We start from the raw sequence: 22,397 nt of genomic DNA on the forward strand, positions 1-22,397 counted from the left end.
GACTTATACCTTTTATATCAGCCATTGTCAAACCAATAGATTTTTTATGCTTCTTAAGCACATCTAGCAATTTATCTTCTTGTTCACTAGTTAAGTGAGAAGAAATTACCACTGGGAAGGTGCTTTGTGGTCCTAAGAAAGCATACTTCAACTCCAATGGAAGAGGTTTGAAGTCCAAATTTGGGGATTGCTCCTCCGAAGGCTTGAGGATTGATGTCAATGGTGGAAGTTGCTCAAATTTTGGCCTCCATGGTGGTGTAACTTGCTGACCTATTGAGGAAACAATAGATGAGTTATTAACATTATCAAATATTTTCAAATCTTCTTCAAATTCCTCTAAAGAATCAATAAGTTGAAAGTAAAGTGCAGAATTTTCATCAATGAAATTTTCCAACAAATTCACTTCATGAACTTCCTCAACTTCTTGCGGTTGCCTGCAAAGATTGAAAATATTTAGCTCCAAAGTCATATTTCCAAAACTCAACTTTAAAACTCCACTTCTACAATTTATGAGTGCATTAGAAGTAGCCAAGAAGGGTCTTCCTAAGATAACAGGTGCTTGGAAACTAGAATGGGTAGTCAATTGCATGTCGAGTACGACAAAGTCTACCGGATAGTAGAATTTGTCTACTTGAACCAAAACATCTTCCACAACACCTCTAGGAATCTTTATAGACCTATCAGCCAACTGCAATGTGATAGAAGTAGATTTCAACTCACCCAATCCAAGCTGAACATAAACATTATAAGGCAATAAGTTCACACTTAAACCTAAGTCTAATAATGCTTGGCCTATTTTTGAGCTCCCTATCATGCAAGCTATGGTAGGGGATCTTGGGTCCTTGTATTTGGGAGGAGTGTTGGATTGGATAATAGCACTAACCTGCTCAGTAAGAAAAGCTTTCTTTTGCACATTCAATTTTCTTTTTACGGTGCATAAATCCTTTAAAAATTTCGCATAGGTAGGAATCTGTTGAATAGCATCTAACAATGGTATATTAATCCTAACTTGCTTAAAAATTTCAAGAATTTCAGCGTGATGCTTATCTTTGTGCAAAGGGGCTAACCTTTGAGGAAAAGGTGCAAGTGAAGTGCTTGGGACACTTTCAGATTCCAAAGGATCATGTGCCTCATTTTCAGAAGAAGGTTTAGAAGTGTTACCATTCTTTTCTACCTCTTGAGCTGGAATGCCAATCACCTTACCACTTCTCAAGGTTGTAATAGCCTTGACTTGCTTGACATTTGAATCTCCTGCCACACTTTGAAATTGCTAGTTTTGGCCTTGGGGATTAGGCTGAGATTGTGCAGGGAACTTCCCTTTCTCTTGAGCACTCATGGTTGTAGTCAACCTTGTGACTGACCCTCGAATCTCAGCAATGGCTTGTGAATTTTGACTGTTGATAGCAGCTTGGCTTTGCATGAATTGCTGAAAATTGGTGGACAGCTGTTGGAAGTTGGTGGATAATTGCTGGAAATTGTCTTCAAGGTTCTTTTTCTGAGCTGGGACCATGTGGTTGGCATATTGAGATGGTCCTGGACCTCCTGGAGTAGTGTAGGGTACAATTTGTCAAGGATCAGCTATGTTGGGTGCAGGTAAAGCAGCTTGATCACCTCTCCAACTGAAATTAGGCTGATTTCTCCATCCCGAATTGTAGGTGTTGGAATAAGGACTTGAAAAAGATTTAGCAACCATATTAACAGCATTAGATTGATCCAAAAGAACTTCTTTAAAAGCTGGAATGGTTGGGCAATCATTAGTTGAATGCCCTTGGCCCTCACAAATATTACAGCTCAAGGTAATCTGAGGTACAACTTGTACTTCATTCACTTTCTTCAGTTCTATGGTTTCTAATTTCTTATAAATCATAGCCAACCTAGCATTCAAATCATCTACTTCTCTCAAATTATATTTCCCACCCCCTGATATTGTCCTTGAACTTTCCGACCTATCATGAACATCAGATGTATCCCATGATTGTGCATTTTCAACTAGATAATCAAAATATTCAAAAGCTTCCTCAGGTTCTTTGTTAAAAAACGCTCCATTACACATGGTTTCTACAAATTGTCTCATTTTTTGTTGCAACCCCTCATAAAAAAAACTAATGACCCTTCAATTCTCATATCCATGATGAGGACATGCATTTAAAAGGTCTTTGAATCGTTTCCAACAATGATAAAATGTTTCCACATCCTTTTGGAAAAAATTCATGATTTGTCTTTTCAAAGCATTGGTTCTATGCATGGGAAAAAATTTCTTTAAAAACTCAGTTTGCATTTCTTGCCAAGTCACAATGGATCTTGGTCTTAAAGAATTCAACCAGGTCTTAGCCTTGTCTTTTAAGGAAAATGGAAACAGCTTCAATCTTATGACCTCATCAGTGCATGTTCTATCCATGAATGTGGAACACACTTCTTCAAACTCTTTGATATGCAAATAGGGGTTTTCAGATTCCATACCATGAAAGTGTGGTAATAATGGAATCATCTCGGGTTTGAAATTAAAAGCATTTGGATTAATAGGTAAAATGATGCAAGAAGGTGTGCTAGTCCTAACAGGCTGAAGATATTCTCTAAGTGTCCTATTTGGATTCTCCACTTCCCTATCATGATGCTCATTTTCAGCCATGATGCTATCAGTGTCTGATGATGATTCAACAGAAGATGATGTAGAGCTAAAAGATGTCAATGATTCTGTCCTAAACAGTCGAGATGTATGGTCTCTAGTCCAACCAGTCATACAAACAAGAGCAGATAATCAAAGACCATGAAAAATAAACAGAGAGAAGGGAAAAAATTAGATGTCACCCAGGCTGTGAAAAGGTTCACAGCTCCACAAACGTCCTCTCAGCAGTAAAGGAATGCTCTAATAAGCACCAGTTGTCCCCGGCAATGGCGCCAAAAACTTGACTCGGTCTCGAATGTACTTCCAAGTGTAGAAGTGTCAAGTTGTATCAAGGATAAGTCCAGGATAGTATTCCACAGGGACAAAGGGTTATCAAAGCGTATATGAGATTTTTTCTTAGTAACAAATGTGTCGATTATGAGAGATGAAAATAAAATTAAAAAGCAATGCAAAAAAAATCAAAGTTGAAATTTTAGTTTCTAATCAAAAAGGCAAATTAACAAACACTTGGGTTGGGTTTGAGACTCTCTTTATTTTGGATCCTAGATAATTTTCTCGATTAACAATCCAATCAAGGCATTGATAATCGGAAGATAAAAAGTTAAGCTCAAGTTTTGCAATATTTTCCTAAGGGATTCTCTACTTTACTAGCCAAACACACATTAACAAACAACTGAGAGAGGCCTTGATAATTTTCAAGCTTTTGTTGTGCCTTACATCAACAACAAATCAAGAACAAGAGCCGCAATCTATTTTCAATTTAAATCCAACTAGTAACTTAGTAAAATCAACATTTAACAACAAAATATTGCATCAAACTAGAACCCAAAATAAAATAAGTCTCATTCTATAACCTGAGTTTCAGAAATTAGCTACACATGATATTTCTAGCAACAAAAATTAATCTAAGCAAAGCCATAAAAAAAAACCTGTGAGAAGAAATAAAAATAAATAAATAAAACCACAAGCTCCACGCTGACTCAACTAAGAACTTAGGAAAGAAAACTGGGCAACTAAAAAAATAATAAAACTGAAAATGAGTCCTCTGAAATAACAACTGAAAAACACTACAACGTAAAGCAAAAAAAATGAAACCAGCGTCGCAAGGCCACCGACTCCCTACCCAAACGAAAACAAAAAAACTGCATCCAAAATGAAAATTCCAGCCATCCTTTTGATCTGTAATGAAAAAGATGAGTCCCAAAAAAAAAGAGCTCTCCATCGACCCTCTAAGTCTACCCGCAAACGAAAAGAGTAACTAAAGCTAAAAATCTCCCCAGGTCTGTAAACCTCAGCCTGAAAACTAACAGCAGAAAAAGAAAACAAATAACCAGCCGAATGAACGGTAGAAGAAGCTGCCGAGCAAGAGACAGAGTTCCGTCCCAGCCAAAACAGAAAATGAAGCAAAAAAATAGAGTTCCGTCTGCAACGTAAAAAAATGAATACAAGAAAATAAATTCAAGCCGCCTAGTTCATGAGGTCTCAAAGTAAAAGCAATACAATAAATGAACACCAGTCGACCTTGAGGTCTAGTGTCTGCAGCTCTAGCATAAACGAAAAGAACAAAAAGAACAAGAAGAAAAACTAAAGCTGCCCTGCGTCCGAAAACTAACAACTCCAAAACTAAGCTACCGAACTGTCCGAATGAATGACTAGGTGAAGTCCAAAAAAAAGAAAAACTGCCCCCCGTCTCCAATGAGAAGGAAAGAAAATAAAAGAAGTAAAAGCTCCTCCTATTGCCAGCTACCCGAACGAAAAAGAAGGAATAAACTCTGCTGCTGGTGCTTTCCGTCCAGTTGTCTTCCATGATCCCATGTGATCTCCTGCTGCTCCAGCTGCTGTCTTCAACGTGCTTCCATCTCTCAGCTTCACATGCCAAAAGCTGCTTCCCAACGAAATGATGCATGAGCTGCCTTGCTCCTGCTTTCCGAGTGTGTGCTGTCCGTTCGTGTGAGTTTCTTACTGCAGGTTTATTGCATGTGCAAGCTGGTCCCACGTTTTCTGCATGTGTGAGTTTCCTTGCTGCAGGTTTATTGCATGTGTGAGCTATTGTGGTTTGGTATTTTGATGCATGTGTGAGCTTCAGTTCTTGCTCTTTGGGCTTTTCTCGATTCTTCCATTTCTCTTCCAAACCTTTCCTGTTATAAGAGGAATAAAATTGAAATATGTATTTTCATGTGAAATAATTGCATTATAAATCTTCAAAAGCACTAAGAATATCATAATTATCAATTGACTCAAGTATTGTGATCTATTGCATAATTAAGTACTTAAATCATTTTTTTATTAAACAAATTATTCACTTAAGTAACTTAATCATGCAGTTTTAGCACTTCATCAGCTAGTAACTTTGATTACTAGTGATGTTCCTGGCAGTTTACTCCTTATTTTTCAACTTTGGACACTATATGCATGTTCATGAGGAAATCATTGGTTATTTAAAAACTGTTTCTCTACTATGGCTTATTACTAGAGAGGTATTTTGTACCCTTTAGATACTCGAATACTATCTACCCCAATCCCAAACATGTACTCAATCTAATAGTTGTCAAATTTGTCAAAATGGTGACATTTTATATTCATTTTAACTGATTTTCCTCTACCCTTATTTAAGCTCTTTTCAATAATAGAGAGCCTCTACTATTCAGTTTCAGTTATGCAAATAAGTCCCTAACTTGGTGACAAGTACTAATTTGGAAGTCAGTTTTTTGCAGAGCTCCTTAAAGTTTAAATTAGTTTTTAACTTATTGCAGAGGAGATGATATTTGGGATATCTAAGTTGAGTCCAGAAAAGTTTTATACATGTTCCTTTCAGTGTGACTTATTTACGATTAAGCATAATCCCAACAAGGGCTAAATCTTTTCAGAAAGCTTAATTTAGATAACTTTAGGTTCATTACTATTTTGCCAAATTCAGATACCCAAATAGCTCGTATATAAATTAACTTGATTAGTTTTTGCTAGTATGTAAATTACTGGTGTTGCTATTATATCATGATGTCTTAGAAGTATTGATGTCTCGTAGAAACATAACAATGTTACCAAATTCCCCTTCCAATACTCATTATTTTTGACTAGTCCAGGTTTGAATCAATTTTTTAGAGATGTAGTTCTTTTTTCCCCTTATGGGGGGGGGGGGGGGGGGTAGCCATCCCTCATTCTGCTATTTCTCCACGTGCTCTGATACTTAATTTATCGTACCAAATTAAAATTTTATTGCTTAAATGAAGTGCTTACATTTAATTCGAATAAAAGGTATACAACCACACAAGCTGCTCAGATTTGTGTTATGCGACCAGCTTTCAGAAAGCTATGTAGCAGTATCCAAGAAGATTACATAGATTTTTTATTAAGGCTTGTTTTTTTTTTTTTTTTTAGAAGAGCCAGTAGCCACCCACATAGCAGCCCCGTCCCAAGTTTATTAAAAAACCCTCACTTATGGCGGAGGAATATCGTGGTTACAACCCTTGGCCTGGGGGCTACAAATAAAAAAAAACCAAAACCCAGACCTAAAAAAACCATAAAGAAACCACAACCACAACCACAAAGCACAAAAAAAAAAAACATAAAACAAGACGCAGAAGCACAACCTGCAAGAAACAACCTGCACAGACAAAAAGTAAGAATAGAAAAAATTGAGTGTAAAGAAAGAGGACATACCTGAAGATAAAACCATCAACCGAGGCACATTAACATCGTCTTCGGATTTTCCGAATGTAGGGAAGACCCCCTTTGTCCAGCCGAATATTGCCTTTTATGGAAGCAGGTAGATCAGATAAAGAAAACCATGAGAGGGTATGGCCCTTAGCACCCATTTTAGCAAGCCCATCCGCAACCGAGTTACATTCTCTATAGCAGTGAACAAGAGAAACATTGAGCCCTGCGAGACAACTCTGGATCTCGTCCCAATAATCTTCCATGTACCACAGGCCACATCTTTGAGTCCTCAACCAGTTAAGCACAAGCATTGAGTCAAGTTCGATTTCCACAGATGAAACACCCAACAGGCCAATATGACGAAGCCTATGAAGTAAACCCATCAATTCTGCATAGTTGTTGGAGTTATGCCCAGTGGCAGCTGCAAACCCGCAAAGAAAGTTGCCATTATCATCACAAATGATGCCTCCTGCACTCGACGGGCTTGGATTGCCTAGAGAAGAGCCATCAACATTCAATTTGACCCAACCTGGCTTAGGAAGCTTCCACTTGACTGGAATAATAAACTCTTTCCTCGTAACATTTAAAGGCATATTAAAGCAATGTAATACACCTTCGTCACGTCGAGAGAGCAAGTTGACATCCTTAAGCTTTAACCCGATCCAAGAGACCCAATATTTAATAGAACACCAAACTTGTTGGACCGATTCCATCCAGCCTTCCATTCTGGCTTTACAGTGACGTCTCCATAAACGCCAAGTAATGATAGCCGGAAGAAGATCCTGCAATTGACCCGAGCGATTATAATTTTTTGCCCGCCTATACCAGCACTCCACCCTCTGTTTCCAAGAATTACCTTCTAACCAAGGAATTCCAAGAACAACAGAACAAATACGCCAAATTTTTTTAGCAAAATCTCCTATAGCAAGACAATGATTGAGATCTTCATATTTGGAATTAGAGCAGCAATCGCAGCGGGAGACAATAGAAATACCAAGATTACAGATTCTGTCATCCACAGGAAGACAATTGTGAATGGCCTTCCACATAGTAATCGAAATATTATTGGGAAGAGCGGAATGCCAGACCCAATTTGCCCAAGGAAAAATAGGGGCTCTTATACGAATACAATTCCACGCGCTTTTAGTAGAGAAGAGACCGTCAGCTGAAGGAAGCCAAATCAACAAATCCTTCCCGTTTTTAATCCGACCCAATTGCAAAATAAGGTCCTCAGCTTTGTGATGACCAACCAACCGAGCAAACAAATCCATATTCCAACCCAACCCAGCTTTACAATCCTCCAATTTAAGATTTGGCATATCAGAAATCAGAATATTATCACTAAGAGGAGCATCATCAGCCCAATGGTCATGCCAAAAGAGAACATTACCCTCCCGAACTTTCCATTTAGAATTAGCTTGCACTAAAGAAATACTGATCAAAATCATCTTCCAAAAAAGAGACCCTTTCTTATGATCCACCATGGAAATATGTCTATCACCAATATATTTAGCATGAAAAAACTTGGACCAGAGAGAAGTACCTTGCAGAAGGTTCCAGGCTAGCTTCATGTGAAGAGAAGACTGGACGTCTTGAAGGTTACGAAGGCCCAGACCGCCTTCCAAGACAGGCTTACAAATATCCACCCAAGAGCGCCATTTTTTCTTAGGTTTCCTATCTTTAACACCCCAGAAGAAGGTACTGATGATTCTGTGAATTTTTTCAATCACGACTTTCAGAGTTCTTAAGATATAAAGGTTGTGCACGGGAATACTTTGAAGAACATGTTTGATGAGAGTCAAACGCGACCCACTGGATAACAATCTGGCCTGCCAACCCTCCAATTCAGACTGAACTTTAGCAATTAAGTCATCAAAGTGAGCAATCTTCAGTCTTCCTGTGATAATAGGAACTCCCAGATATTTAAAAGGAAAACTTCCTTCCGTAAAACCAGTGAAACGAAGGAGAGCCCGACGCCTAGATACAGAGATCTGAGTAGAGAAAACAATATGGGATTTATTTTTGTTCACAGCTTGCCCTGACCACTGTTCATAAGTCTTCAACACATCAGTAATAGCTTTCAAAGAAGCCTTTCCCCCATTACAAAATAGGACCATGTCATCGGCATAAAGCAGATGTGAGATAATAGGGGAGCCTCACGGGTGGTGAAACGGAATGATCTTGCCCATATGGATCTGATTAATAATAATCCGCGAGAAAATGTCTTCCACAAGAATGAAGATATAGGGAGAAATGGGGTCACCTTGACGCAACCCCCACCTTTGAAGAAACCTTTGGGGACTCCGTTCATGACCACAGAGAACCAAGGATTCGTGATGCATTGATGAATCAATTTACAAAAAAAATCTGAGAAAACAAAAGCTTTAAGAACCTGCGAAAGAAAGGACCAGTCTACACTATCGAAGGCCTTCGCCATGTCAATCTTCAAGACAACATTCCCACCATAAACAGGTTTATTAATAGAGTGAATCATCTCTTGAGTCATGCTAATGTTATCAAAGATGCTACGGCCCGGGAGAAAGGCGCCTTGTTCAGGAGAAATAAAATTAGCAAGCAGGGGGGATAAGCGATTAACCATGATTTTAGTGCAAACTTTGTAGAAGACATTGCACAAGCGAATCGGTCTAAACTTATCAAAACTCGTTGGATTTTCAACTTTTGGGAATAAAACCAGATGAGTAGCATTGAAAAACCAAGGGAGAGCCATACCTTGAAAAAACTCTGGCACAACAGTGACAACATCGGTACCCACAATATGCCAACAAGATCGATAGAAACCCGACCCAAAACCATCAGGACCCGGGCTACTATCTTCTGGAATGGAGCAAAGAGCATCATAGACTTCTTGAGACAAAGGAACACAAGAAAGGAGATCGTTGTCATCTTGTGAAATAGTCAGTTGAACTAAGTCCCCCAGATTAGGCTCATCACGACTGTTACCTGCTTTCAAGAAATTTGAAAAATAAGTGATAGCCTCGTCATGAATTTGTTCAGGTGAGGAGAGAATAGAACCATCCTCTAGCTGCATCGCTTTAACCTCTTTATGATTACGACGACTGACATCACGGAAGAAAGCAGAATTTGCTTCACCCTTCTGAATCCAGCGTTGTTTGGCTTGTTGGGCTAGGCGTTGTTCTTCCCTATTCAACCAAACTGATAGCTCCAACTAGGAGGTAACAAGATCATCCTCCAAGTCTTCATCATACTCAGTTTGTAAACTTGCCTCCAAGCCCTTTATACGATCCTCAAGAGCCGCTAGTGGGAGATAGTTTTACCAAAGGTATGATTGTTCCAAGTTCTCAAAGCAATTTTGAGACGTTTAAGTTTAGTAACAAGCATATACAAACGAGATCCCCCAACATCATCACCATTCCAAGAGTGCGAGACACAATCGAAAAACTGAGCATGAGAAACCCACATTTGCTGAAATTTAAAGGAAGGAAAGCCATACCGAATAAGCTGATTCTCCAACGAGATTGTCATGGACGCATGATTAGAAGAAGTGCGCACCAAGTATTCCATATTAGCACCAGGAAAAGCATCGAGAGCCGCTGTGTTGAAAAGACAACGATCAAGACGAGCCCAGTGTCGTGATCTACCAGAATGACCATTACACCAAGAAAGAGAATTCCCACAGGAAGGCATGTCAAGAAGCCCACAAGAACCCACCCAACTGTTAAACTCCTCCATAGCCAAAGCCAACCTTACTTGCCCCCTCTACGCTCCGAGTCGTTTCTAATAATATTAAAATCACCCATGACCATCCAAGGAAGATGATGAATATTAGCCCCCATCAAAGAATCCCACAGTCTTCTACGCTCCAAATAGGAACATTTCGCATAAACAAAAGTAATACGGAAATCATTCAGATTAGTGATTCTAACACTCAAAAATTGATCACCCATGTTCTCAACAACAAGGTGTAAATCTTGAGATCAAAACAACCATAATTTGCCACCTTCCTCAACATTAGAGCAACAACCATCAAAATGCAGTCTATCACGCCACATATCTAAACGAGAGATTCTAACCATAGGCTCAGCAATAACAACAAGTTTAGGATGAAACTTTGTTACCAAATTTTTAAGACGCTTTCTCGACGTTCTGAGACCCCGAGTATTCCAATATAAGTAAGAGACCTTCATAAATTAAGATGGGAGGGCTTGCTTACAACCCTTGAACAACCCCTTAGTTTAATGTCTTTCCCATTCCATTTAAGTCCCGAAGGAATATCCGAGTCCGAGACCACAAGGTTGTTTTTAGCTAAATGCTCCAAGGGCCCTTCAGAATCGGTATCTGAACAAACTTGACCATCAGAGCAGGCTGTTTTGCGTTCAATCTCCTCACAAATAGGTGCACTTTCATCCAAGACCATGGCAGGCCCATCATGGACCATATCATCGGCGTCTTCCTCTTCAAGCTCTTCAATAATGATCAGATCAGGTTGAGCCTTGGAGATGTGCCCAGTTTTTCCATGTTCCAAGGTAGTAGCCACGGGTTCAGGACCCATCGAGTTCAAAGTACCTCCCAAGACTTCAGCACCCGAGTGTGGCAGCACTCCTTTATGATTTTTCTCACATAATCTAGACGTAGAAGTACATACAGTCCCTAGACCCACAGCATCAACGTGGGCATGCCTGTCTAGCGAGAGGTCAACCATAGGTATAGGCTCACCAACCAGAATGGGAACAACCTCCTTCAAAGCAGTCTTCTCCGAATCTTCTTGCATCTGCTCCACATCTTCCAAGCTCTGAAGAGCTTCAACGGCTACTAGTTTGGAGTGATCCAGTTGAGGTACTTTACTGGGTTCACCCTGTTTAGCAGTCACAACACCAACAAAAGGCTCCACCCTCTTCTCAATATTATCCGAGTTAGACGCATCCACTGTAATCGGTAAACCTCCATTGACGTTGTCCTCCTTGGCACTCAGTTTTTCAGCTTTCGGTTTCCAGATTTTTAGACAAACCCGGGCTCCATCTGTGCGGGTAGCACACTTCGTAGGATTATCACGGTGAATGTAATTCCCGATCGGTGCCATGAGCATCTTTAAGAGGGAGGAGTGATAGAAGTTGGGCGGAAGGCCCGGCAAGAAAACCCAAATAGGCACAGTCGGTGGCTCAACATCTTCATCGAAATCAGGAGACCATGCATAGGCACGATAGGGGATTCCCTCTATGTCACACGATTCCCTTGACAAAGCGTTGTGTAGATCAGATTCAGAAGACATGCGAATGAATATATTTCTAGGGCGTTGCATGGCAGAGATGACTGGCAAGGAGGACAAACCCCAACGGCTACGTATGAAGGCACAGATGCTATCAAGGGATGGTCTTTGTCGAAGAAACTTCACAACCATGGAAAATCTGAATGGTTCTGCAGTTTTAGCAAGTTCCTCAGCTGAAAAGGAGAAAAAAGTCTCACCGTCGATGTATTTTGGTTGTCGGAAAGGAACAGCCACCTCTGGCAGTGGTTGGGGCACGGATGAAACCAGGTCGGCAAACGACCGTGGAGGACCAGCCATGGAAGGCTGGCCTTCAACGGCTGCCATGCAGAGAACGTACGTGAGTGTAACCGAGATCGAAAACGTGAAGCCCTAGCAGAGCATTTCACGTAAAATGCACCGTCAAATAATCAAGTATTAAGGCTTGTTTAAACATGAAATAGCTGCTATGGATAGGTTACAGTATTCGTATCACATACTTTACCAACTGCAAATACCCTTGAACCCTCATATTCTATTGACATAGAACAATACTATAGCCAATCTGTAGCTTTGCATATATATATATATATGCAAAGCTTTGTATTACTTGTTTACGCTATAGGTTGAATGGTGTTTTGTGATGATGATAGCTATACTACCCTTTTGGTTGTAAAGAATATTTCCTATTAAAGGTGAGCAAAAATGCACCACCAATTCTTTAGGCTTGACAAGGGGAGACAACCCCCTCTACATATCCCTCAACTAAATTTTAATGTAGATAACATCATATAATGCTAGTAAGTTAATTCTAAAAGTATAAAACTTAAAAATTCAACAAAATCTCCCTCAATAGTGAGGTGTGAAATAAATTAGCATTTTCTTAAAATCTTTTGATTAAGTGGGACATAACTTCATGATTGAAATAAACTAAAACCTCATAACAGGAAGCTGAATTTATAGAATGCATAAAAACTGTGACTGTTAGAAGAGTCTTACCCCGTCCATACTTTTTTGGAATTGTGCAAAACTCTTATTTTTAGAATGATGCTATGGTGCAGTACATGATACTAATTTGTTTTGTACCTGATATAATCAAAGCCATCTTTGGAATCTTTTTGTTTGTACATGGTTTCAATATTATTTTAATACCTCCCTATCCATCACCCCACTTTGGATTAGTGAAAATAATGTTCAAATAATGTTATTATTTTGCATTAATGATGGTTGTAATTTTTTGCTATGACAGTAAGGGTTTCACTCACCCTGTGTTTATCTGTGAACATTGTATTTGATACTTAGACGATAAGACGATACAAGAATGAACATTATATGAAATCTAATTAAATCAGTACACATGATAGTTGATTACCAGTACACTCTAATTCCCAAAATTCATACATAAAGTTGTTCAAAATGAAATACCTAATGGATGTGCTTTCCCCCAAACAAGATGGCGTCATAACATAGATGACATCATCTACGTATACAAAAAAGCCAGAAATTCAACTTCCTTTGCATCAGCAATAATTTAAAGGCCAAGCCTTGAGGAATTAATGGAAGAAATAAGCCTTTGACCATATGTTAAATACCAGAAATCTGAGTGTATAAATGTTAAATCAGATTTTTTTTAGAACTCTCTATTATGTAAATGAATTGTAAGGTTGACAGTCTATGTGCTAGTTGTCCTATCTAAAGGACGAATTCAGGTTTTGTCACTAGTTCCACAAAATAACTTGCCATTCCACCAAATTCAGACCACACATTGGGCCTAAGTGCTATATTCAAATTCCTCATTTTATTGTTTAAGCTCCACGGCTACAGCATCCTCACAAATGCTAGTCAGCTGAATTGGACCTCATCGGCTTAAATATATGAGGCTTTCTTGCGATGAACAATAAGTGTCCAAATCATAGCATTCTTGGACAGATGATATTTATTCCCTCCCCCAAACCATTATACATCGTTCCTACTTTGAATAGTCTACTAAGATTAAAGCCACTTCTCCTTCTTACCAATACAATTTCCTGTGTCGTTACCAGATGGATAGGGCTTGGATGCATATCGAAGATAGGATGCGTTCCAATGAATATGTTGCAGGCGTTAAAATATTCATAGATATGGCAAAGGCCCATGCACCGGGGAGAGACTGCATTAGGTGTCCATGTAGGAGATGCCAAAATCGATCTTTCCATCCTATTGCATTGGTTGAGGATCATTTGTTCCTCATCGGGATAGATACATCTTATACAGAATGGATATTCCATGGCGAGGAGGAAACTGTGCAATACAACACATTGTCGAATGAAGAGGGTAGTGATGACTATCCCTACAATGACTACATTGATGATGTGGACGAGATGTTAGATGACATCCGTGTTGGATCCTTCATGGACAATTCCTCTAGTCCAGAAGCTAATGCAGACCGAGTTCCCGAAGGACACACCTCTCATACTCCAATGCACCCTAACTTCAATGAGTTGCTAGATGATGCCAAAAAGCCACTCTATCCAAATTGTTCTAAGTTCTCAAAGCTATCATTCATAGTCAAGTTGCTTCATATAAAGACTGTAGGTGGTTGGATTGTGAAGTCGTTTGACATGATTATCAAGCTTTTGCAAGCAGCATTTCCTCAAGCACATTTCCCTACCTCATATAACGAGGCTCGCCAATTACAACGTGGGTTAGGCTTTAGTTACAAAAAGATACATGTATGTCCATATGATTGTGCCTTATTTTGGAAAGATAATGCTGAGAAGGATGAGTGCCCTAAATGTAATGCATCTAGGTGGGCCTCAAGCAGACCTAACCAAAATAGGATACCCAAAAAAGTCCTCCGATATTTTCCTTTGAAGCTGTGGTTGCAAAGGTTGTTTGTGTCAAAGAAGACTGCCCAAGTCATGAGATGGCATAAAACAGAGCGTGTTGATGATTCCACCTACATGAGACATCCGGCAGATTCACAGGTATGGAAAGACTTTAATAGGAAGCATGCCTCATTTGCTGAAGATCCTCGTAGTGTCAGACTTGGCTTAGCGAGTGATGGGTTCAACCCATTCAATAACATGAGCAAGCCGTACAGTATTTGGCCAGTGCTACTTGTTCCTTACAACTTGCCTCCTTGGTTATGCATGAAGGATCCGTACTTGATGCTGTCATTGTTAATCCCTGGACCAAGGGCACCAGGAAATGATATTGACGTGTTTATGCGTCCACTAATAGATGAGTTGATAAAATTATGGGAAGAGGGAGTTCCCACGTATGATGCATACAAAAGATAAATGTTTGTATTGAGGGTGGCAATTCTCTGGACTATTAATGACTTTCTAGCATATGCTAATCTTTCTGGCTAGAGCACAAAGGGTAAGATGGCCTGCCCTACTTGTAATGCAGAAATAGATTCATTGTGGTTGGTGCATGGCCGAAAACACTGTTATATGGGCCATCGTCGTTGGTTGGATGTAGATCACAGTTGGAGATGGAAAAAAAATGTTTTTAATGGTAAGGAGGAAAACAATATCCAACCTAAAATGATCACTGGACAGGCTTTATTGGAACAATTAAATAAGGTTTCATATGTACAGTTTGGTAAATCAACGTCAAAGAAGAGGAAATGTATGCCCAATGAACTTAATTGGACAAAAAGAAGTATCTTCTTTGAGCTTCCTTATTGGTTAGACTTGGGATTAAGACATAACTTGGACGTCATGCACATTGAGAAAAACATTTGTGATAATGTGTTTGGAACTTTGATGGATATTGACGGCAAAAGTAAGGACACTGCTAATGCGCGTAGGGATTTGGAAGATCTTGGACTAAGGAAAGAATTACATCTACAGCATGATGGCGATCGTGCTTCTATGCATCTTGCATGTTACGTGTTAAATGCAACTGAGCGAAGGAATTTTTGTGCACGGTTGGCAGACGTAAAATTCCCTGATGGTTTTGCCTCAAATATTGCTCGGTGTGTCAACGTTACTGACGTGAAAATCATGGGAATGAAGAGCCATGATTGTCATATCTTCATGCAATACTTATTGCTGATTGTTATTGGTGGGTTCCTACGACTCGAGTTGGGCTTGTTTTTCAAAGAATTATGTTCGTGAACACTAGATAAAACAGTATTGGAACGGCTTCAAAAAAATATCCCCATCATTCTCTGCAAACTGGAAATGATATTCCCACTGGCATTTTTCGATATCATGGTGCACCTTACTATTCATCTACCAGACGAGGCATTGCTAGCAGGACCTATTCAATACAGGTGGATGTACCCTTTTGAGAGGTATATGGGTAAGTTCAAGCGGAACGTCCACAATAGAGCCCGTCCAGAAGGTTCAATTGCTGAAGCATATGTTCACATTGAGTGCCTGACATTTTGCTCAATGTACATTAATGATATCGAGACTAGACATAACCAAGAGGAAAGGAACATTGATGTTGGTTTATGCTCCCAAGAGCCAAGTTTATCTGTTTTCTCCCAAAAGGTGCACCCATTAGGTGCAGCAAAAATATCAAAATTACCTGAATCACTGTTGGCCAAGGCTGAGTGGTACATGCCTAATAATTGCCTAAAGATTGAACACTATATAGAGTAAGTGCACCCTCATTACCCAATATGTTTTGAATTTTATTTTATTGTAAGTTGATAACTTATTGTCGAATCTGGTTTTCATAGTGACCATTATAACAAGATGAAGGATGAGGGCTTGAGTAACTACGAGCATAGGCACCAAAGTCAATTCCCAGCATGGTTCCGAGCACGCGTAAGAGTTCCCTTCTTGACAAATGTGTAGTACCCTTTATGGAACCGTCGCATTTCTATAATTCTGAAGTCATTTGTCAAATTTATCTATGTAGATTGTAGAGTTGCATGCAATGGATCCTCCCGCGGTGACAGATGACATATATGCATTAGCCTGTGGGCCAGATCCACTGGTCGCATCATATGCTGGTTGTATCATGAATGGAATTCGGTTTCATACGAAGAACCTCGAAATGTGTCGCCTCACCCAAAGCAGTGGGGTGGTTGTTCATGGAAACCATCAAGGAAACCCGGTTGACTTCTACGGCCAGTTGACGGAGGTCATAGAATTACGGTATATGGGTTGGCGTAAGTGCTTCTTGTTCAAATGTGATTGGTGGGACATTGGCGACAAGAGAAGAGGGATACAAGTTGGGGATCATTTCACAAGTGTCAATATGTCGAGACAATGGTATAAAGATGAGCCCTTCACCCAAGCATGCCAAGCATTGCAAGTGTTTTACATAAAGGACCCAACTTTAGGGGGAAGTTGGCATGCAGTACACAAGATTTCAACTAGAAATGTTTACGATATTGGGCACAAATCTTCAGAATTCCATGATGATGATGATGATTGCTCCACTGTTGACGCAGATGACGATAGTGACACTGATCAAAGGAACTATGGTCCTATTAATGAAAATGATGGATTTCTCAATCCATTGACCCGGGTCGATGAAGATCCATTACCAGTTGATCCGTCAACCATCGCACAGAGACAATTATCCTCAGGAAGTGATGATGACGACATGGATAATGAAGACGTTCTTAACAATGATTTTTGGATCGAGAACATAGATGACGGGGATAATGATGGTACTGAATGTGACACTTGATTTCCATCATGAGACAATCTAATAGCTGTATTTATGATCTTATTCTATAGAATGGATGATAATGTAGCTGGTCACTTCTAGTGTTGTATTAATTTTTGTAAGAGCATCAAGTTCAGAGAGTTGAACTCGACAAACTTACATGTCTACTTTGATTAAAGCAGTACCTTTTCACATATTTAACATTCAAGTTTGTTACTTAGAAAGTACTTCACCATAAAAACAATTGTGTATATTAGGAGATGAATTATATTGTGGACTGACTTGCTGCCAAATGATTATCAATGCAGACAACGCGTGAGGCTTCCTTATTAGTGACATTCCATGCCACCCATCAACAATGCATGTGGCAAGGCAGTAGACAAATGAGACATTGGTGGTTCAGCATGTGAGGTCATTTTTCATATTCAGAATGTTTACAATATGCATGTAAGGCTGATGTTTGTGATATATTAAATGCATATGAAACACTAATTTGCATACTATGTAGTGATGCCTTTGGAATGACGTGGTTGACATTCAGTATTTATCTTCTCCTTAATATAGCCCCAATCGTCCCAGTACTTAGCACATGTATGTCCATAGGATATGTTGGGGTATCTGTGTAGTAGATTCATTTTGCTTCCTTGTGTTAGTTACTGTGATACAATGCTTGCAGATATTTAAAGATTAATGAATGGCTGATGTAAATAGGCAAACACCTTGTATACACCAAATTGTTATGATTGCCACATGAACATGAATGGCTTATGGGGAGCAGCCAAATACACATATGATAGACCCAGATCAAAACCCTATAATAACTGGGAAGAGACTCCTATCTCCCCATAAGCCACTGACTTTTTGCATTTGGTCCAGAAACCAGCAACAACCCACTTTCTCTAGTCATGCCTTTAGTAGCTAGACTTAATGATAAGAGCCGGTTAGTTTATTGTCCACTTGAAACTGGCGAAGAGTAAAAAATGACTAAGGCTGCAACTTTATAGGCTCACAAGGGAAGCCAGCGTCCAAGCTTTAAGTGGTTAGCTATGGACCAAATTGTACCTTCCTCCTTCATGCAAGTAGAACTTTGAACCTTTTGGAAGCATTTAACAAAAAAACAGACATAATGGTCCAAACGTACCTGTTAAACAACACATCTCCTCATCGTGATTATGGTATATTCTATTAGGAAAATGGATTAGGTTGAATTGGCCATGTGCATGCCAAAGAGCCTCCACTTTGTATTCCAGTTTATTCTTCCACAACTAAATATCTATATAACTGATCCTAAATATATAGTGCAATTTAATTCAAGAAGAGTGGCAATAAACAACAAATGCAATAAGGACATTTGGAAGTTGATAATCATCAAGAAGATGTGCTGAAACCTAATGGTTTGGATAGGATGATCTTTGAGGAATTAATCTCAACAGAATATCTTAAAGTTAAACGTATGCATTTTTGGTCAATGAATATATTAACCCCATATCAAATCTAAGAATGCCAAAATGCAATACTAATTTGCAGTCAGTAATTTAATTCAAATGATTTTGTAGAGACATTGGTGTTAAACACATATAACATATATTAGTTAAGAATTTAGCCTAACAAGTATTCACTAATGGACGGCATTCTAATTATAAATAAAATCAAGTATGCAAGGAGGAAGATGGCCAATTATATACCACCAACGCCAAAACAGAGTAGTGATACTTATTTAAGTCTGGTTCAGGGTACTTGTAAATGAAGAGCCATGATTTCTTGGATAGGGCTGAATTGGAACTGTGAAACATTTAATTTGGAAGATAAAAATAACTTCATTATGGAGATGCTAGTATGAATATTCTAAGCTGAACATTAGTAAAAGTGCATGAAAGGGAGGTTATGGGTATGCATAAAACAATACAGGTACGAGGAAGAGGAAAATTGAGTTGGGCTTGTGATGCAAATAATATATGAATTATTTACATCCACAAACAAGAATGCAGTGGCAATGTTGCTATATAGTATACTTTGTATAGAATGAAGGGCAAGAAAATTACTGGTTTTAACAAGGACATAAGATCCCATAAAAGTAGGAGGTACTATAGCCAATCACGTTTGCCTGATCAACAAAAATGATAAAGATGCCAAGGAGTTTTTAATAATATTCAGTTTAAGCTAGACTTATTCTGTATATCATAATCATATGAAACAACGTTATTAACTTGAAGGATCTGACATAACTTATATTGATCCGTTTTTAGGGAATTAACTCATTATTTATACCCATCAAGTACTAGCTCGTTTCCATTATATACATCTTGTTCACACATAATTAAAATCTTGTTTCCATTGTATACACAGAGACCATATGGTAATCAATCCAGTTGTAACCATAACGGGGCAAGACTATATTAATGGGGCATGAGTATACAAGGACGTTAGATAAGAGTTTCCAATATTTCGGAGGAATATTGGAATTTATAATGGGTAATGGTAAACAATTGTTACCATTAAAATATAGTGTCCAAATCACATATGACAAATTTGTGTAAAAGTTGGGTTTTACTATTAACCAATGTGTATTTTGAGATAACATGTAGAATGAACATTTCTGGACACGTGGGCCACAATTGGCCTGATTGGCTGTAACATTTGATTGACCAATGTTACCAAATCATACTGCATCTGTTGGATGCATCACCTACACATATGATATACATGTGTCCCCTCCATACTAGCTAGCTTACATCATTATATTAATTACAAAGGAAAACTCAGAATAAATGGGACATGTATGGGTATACCAGTCAATAGAAACATGACCAAATAGCCGAGGCCTAATAATCCTGATGCCCATTAACAAAGGACACAAATAAATAAAACTAGCACAAAGTCCCAAATCCGGCCATAAATTAAGACGGGTGAAACAGGCGGGAATTTAACCTCCAAAAAAAAAAAAACCCAAATACCGCGTCACACTTTTTGGCTGAAGTGACAGCAAGGTTACATCTCGTGGGCACCAAAGGGTTGTCAAATTAAAACATTTTGGCTTACCAAGTATTGGCTGAAGAAGGAAGCACCAAGGAAGAGGGCAGTGTCTGAAGATTAAGGAGAACAGGTTAGTGTCTGAAAGCAAAAATCCAAACCTGAGTTTAGGCTTGACTTGGGATTCAGTGTGATAAGAGATTCAAAGAACAGGTACATAGTTACACTCAGCCCCCCTTATATTTTGTATGGATGAGGACTCATTTTCCATTGTTTAGCAAGGTAAGTTAACCAGATAAAAGAACGGATTTTTCTAAACATAGATCTGTTTGGATATGCTAAATGTTGCCCTATTTAAAGAGCTTTTCTCTAGCATGGTTTGAAGTTTAACACAATAGAATTTTCAACTATTCTGCTGGGGTTTCCATTTTATAACAATGAACTTGGAAAAAACAGTAGCTTGATGGAAATGGGCTGTAAAAATGTTGTTGATAAAAAGTTCCATATGTAGGTTGTTTTTATGAGTACCATAAAAAGGCATTTCCCTTCCAATCTGTCCCTTAACTTAGAAATGACACCCAAAAGGTTAGGACATGCCTTTTCAATCAAGTTATGCATTGTAAGCATTCTGATACAGATTACGAAGATTACAATAGAATTAGCAGCAGCCGTTGAAACATATGAGACATTGGTGTTTATGAAGGGGAACCCGAAGGACAAATCAAACCAGAATGATGGGATTGAGCCATCACCTACCTCGAAATAAACTTGTTCCATAAAATAATCCCAACAAGCTTTTAACAAGCTTTTCACTTTGGCTGTGATGTTATATGTAACTAATAACATATGAGTTATTGGAAGCATGATGTTTGAATCATTTAACAAAAAAACAGAAAATAGTTAGCCAATAAATCTGTTTGGTGAACCATTAAAGGTGAACTATATGTTGTTGTTTTGGTGAAAAGGTGTCAATATGCCATGGTAAAGGGTTTCTACATTGATATTTTGAAGTGCAATAATAACTCATTTATATTTTCTGGCACACTTTGCCCAGTCATGTATATGTTAATGTAATTGTTGGTCTGAGCAAACATAAGTGTATAAATGCCAGAAAAAAGTAACGCATAATAAGTTTGATAGTGGTGATAAATGCGGAGGTAAAAGGGTATCCATCACAGCTTGCATTGATGAAATGATATACTCATTACAGGAAATTAACCTAATGGTTTGCATTGTAAAAAATGCACGTCGGGGACGAATACCCTGAGGGCCACCTTGGATAGCATCAAGCCCAACCGATGAAGTTCCAGCTGTGAAGCGTCCGACACAGGGCGTAAGGGATAAGGAGGTTCCCATAGTTGCTGCTGCACCAAAAGCAGTACCACCAGTGGCTTTCGAGGACGTAAACAACACGATAGAATAGTAAGGAAATGAGGGCTAGGCGTCACAGGTTTGGCATTGTGTACCCTTCAATTGTCAAGAAAGTCCTAACAAGTATTTGCCAATCACACATTTGTATCAAACATGATTGTTAATCACAACGTGACTTGGTTTTTTTTTTTTACAGGTCCACCTAAGCAATTCCTACGTAGGGGACGATCCCAAGGGCCATGTAGGATATCAATAGAGACATGTGGAGAAGTTCTAGATGTGCTGTCCAAAGTTGATGCCGCACCAGAAGCAGTCACAGAAGTGGCTATAGAGGACATTTCCCACGATGTAGAACAATTTGGAAATGAGGGGCGAGACATCAAAGGTTTGGGCATTTTCTAGCCTTATGCTTCTAAAGAATTATGCTGGAAGGTCCATTGCTATTTAATCTCGCATGGACATTTGCCTGTTGATCACATTTTTTTTAATTGGCCACTTTGATTACAGGTCCCCCCATAAGAAGTGGACGTTGGGGACGATTTGCCCGAGGGACAAGTTGGATAGCGGCAAGCCAATTACAAGTTTCAGATGTGTGGCCTCCGACAAGGGGCCTAAGGGATGAGGAGGAGCCCAATGTTGATGTTGCACCAGAAGTAGTAACAGAAACTAATGTAGAGGAAGTCATGCATGTTGTAGAACAGGAAGGAAATGAGGGGGAAGACATCACAGGTTGGGCATTTTCAAGTCTTATATATGTAGAAAGAAAGACTTGGCATATTAATTGAGTTTAATTTGTATAACGTATGACCAATAATTCTAGCTGATTACTACAGCTTAATAATCATTTTTTTATAGGTCCACCCATAAAAAAATGAGGCAGAGGGCCTGCAAAGGGTACAACATTTGAATTACTATGGAAGTTGGGCAAGATCC

The 22,397-nt window shown here is 39.0% G+C and overlaps 1 protein-coding gene across 1 annotated transcript; it reads left to right on the plus strand.

Annotated features, from left to right (window-relative positions):
• Nucleotides 1-13,546: 13,546 nt before the first annotated feature.
• LOC122306440 lies at nucleotides 13,547-14,785 on the plus strand. The gene has a single exon (XM_043118869.1). It carries the CDS (start codon nucleotides 13,547-13,549, stop codon nucleotides 14,783-14,785), a length of 1,239 nt encoding a protein of 412 aa, XP_042974803.1.
• The last annotated feature ends 7,612 nt before the right edge of the window (nucleotides 14,786-22,397 follow it).

Source organism: Carya illinoinensis, chromosome 4 (genome assembly GCF_018687715.1).
Source record: "Carya illinoinensis cultivar Pawnee chromosome 4, C.illinoinensisPawnee_v1, whole genome shotgun sequence".
Taxonomy (NCBI): Eukaryota; Viridiplantae; Streptophyta; class Magnoliopsida; order Fagales; family Juglandaceae; genus Carya; species Carya illinoinensis.

Excerpts from the sequence above, each read along its gene's own strand:
- LOC122306440 (XM_043118869.1), top strand. The coding sequence starts at position 13,547 with ATGGATAGGGCTTGGATGCATATCGAAGATAGGATGCGTTCCAATGAA.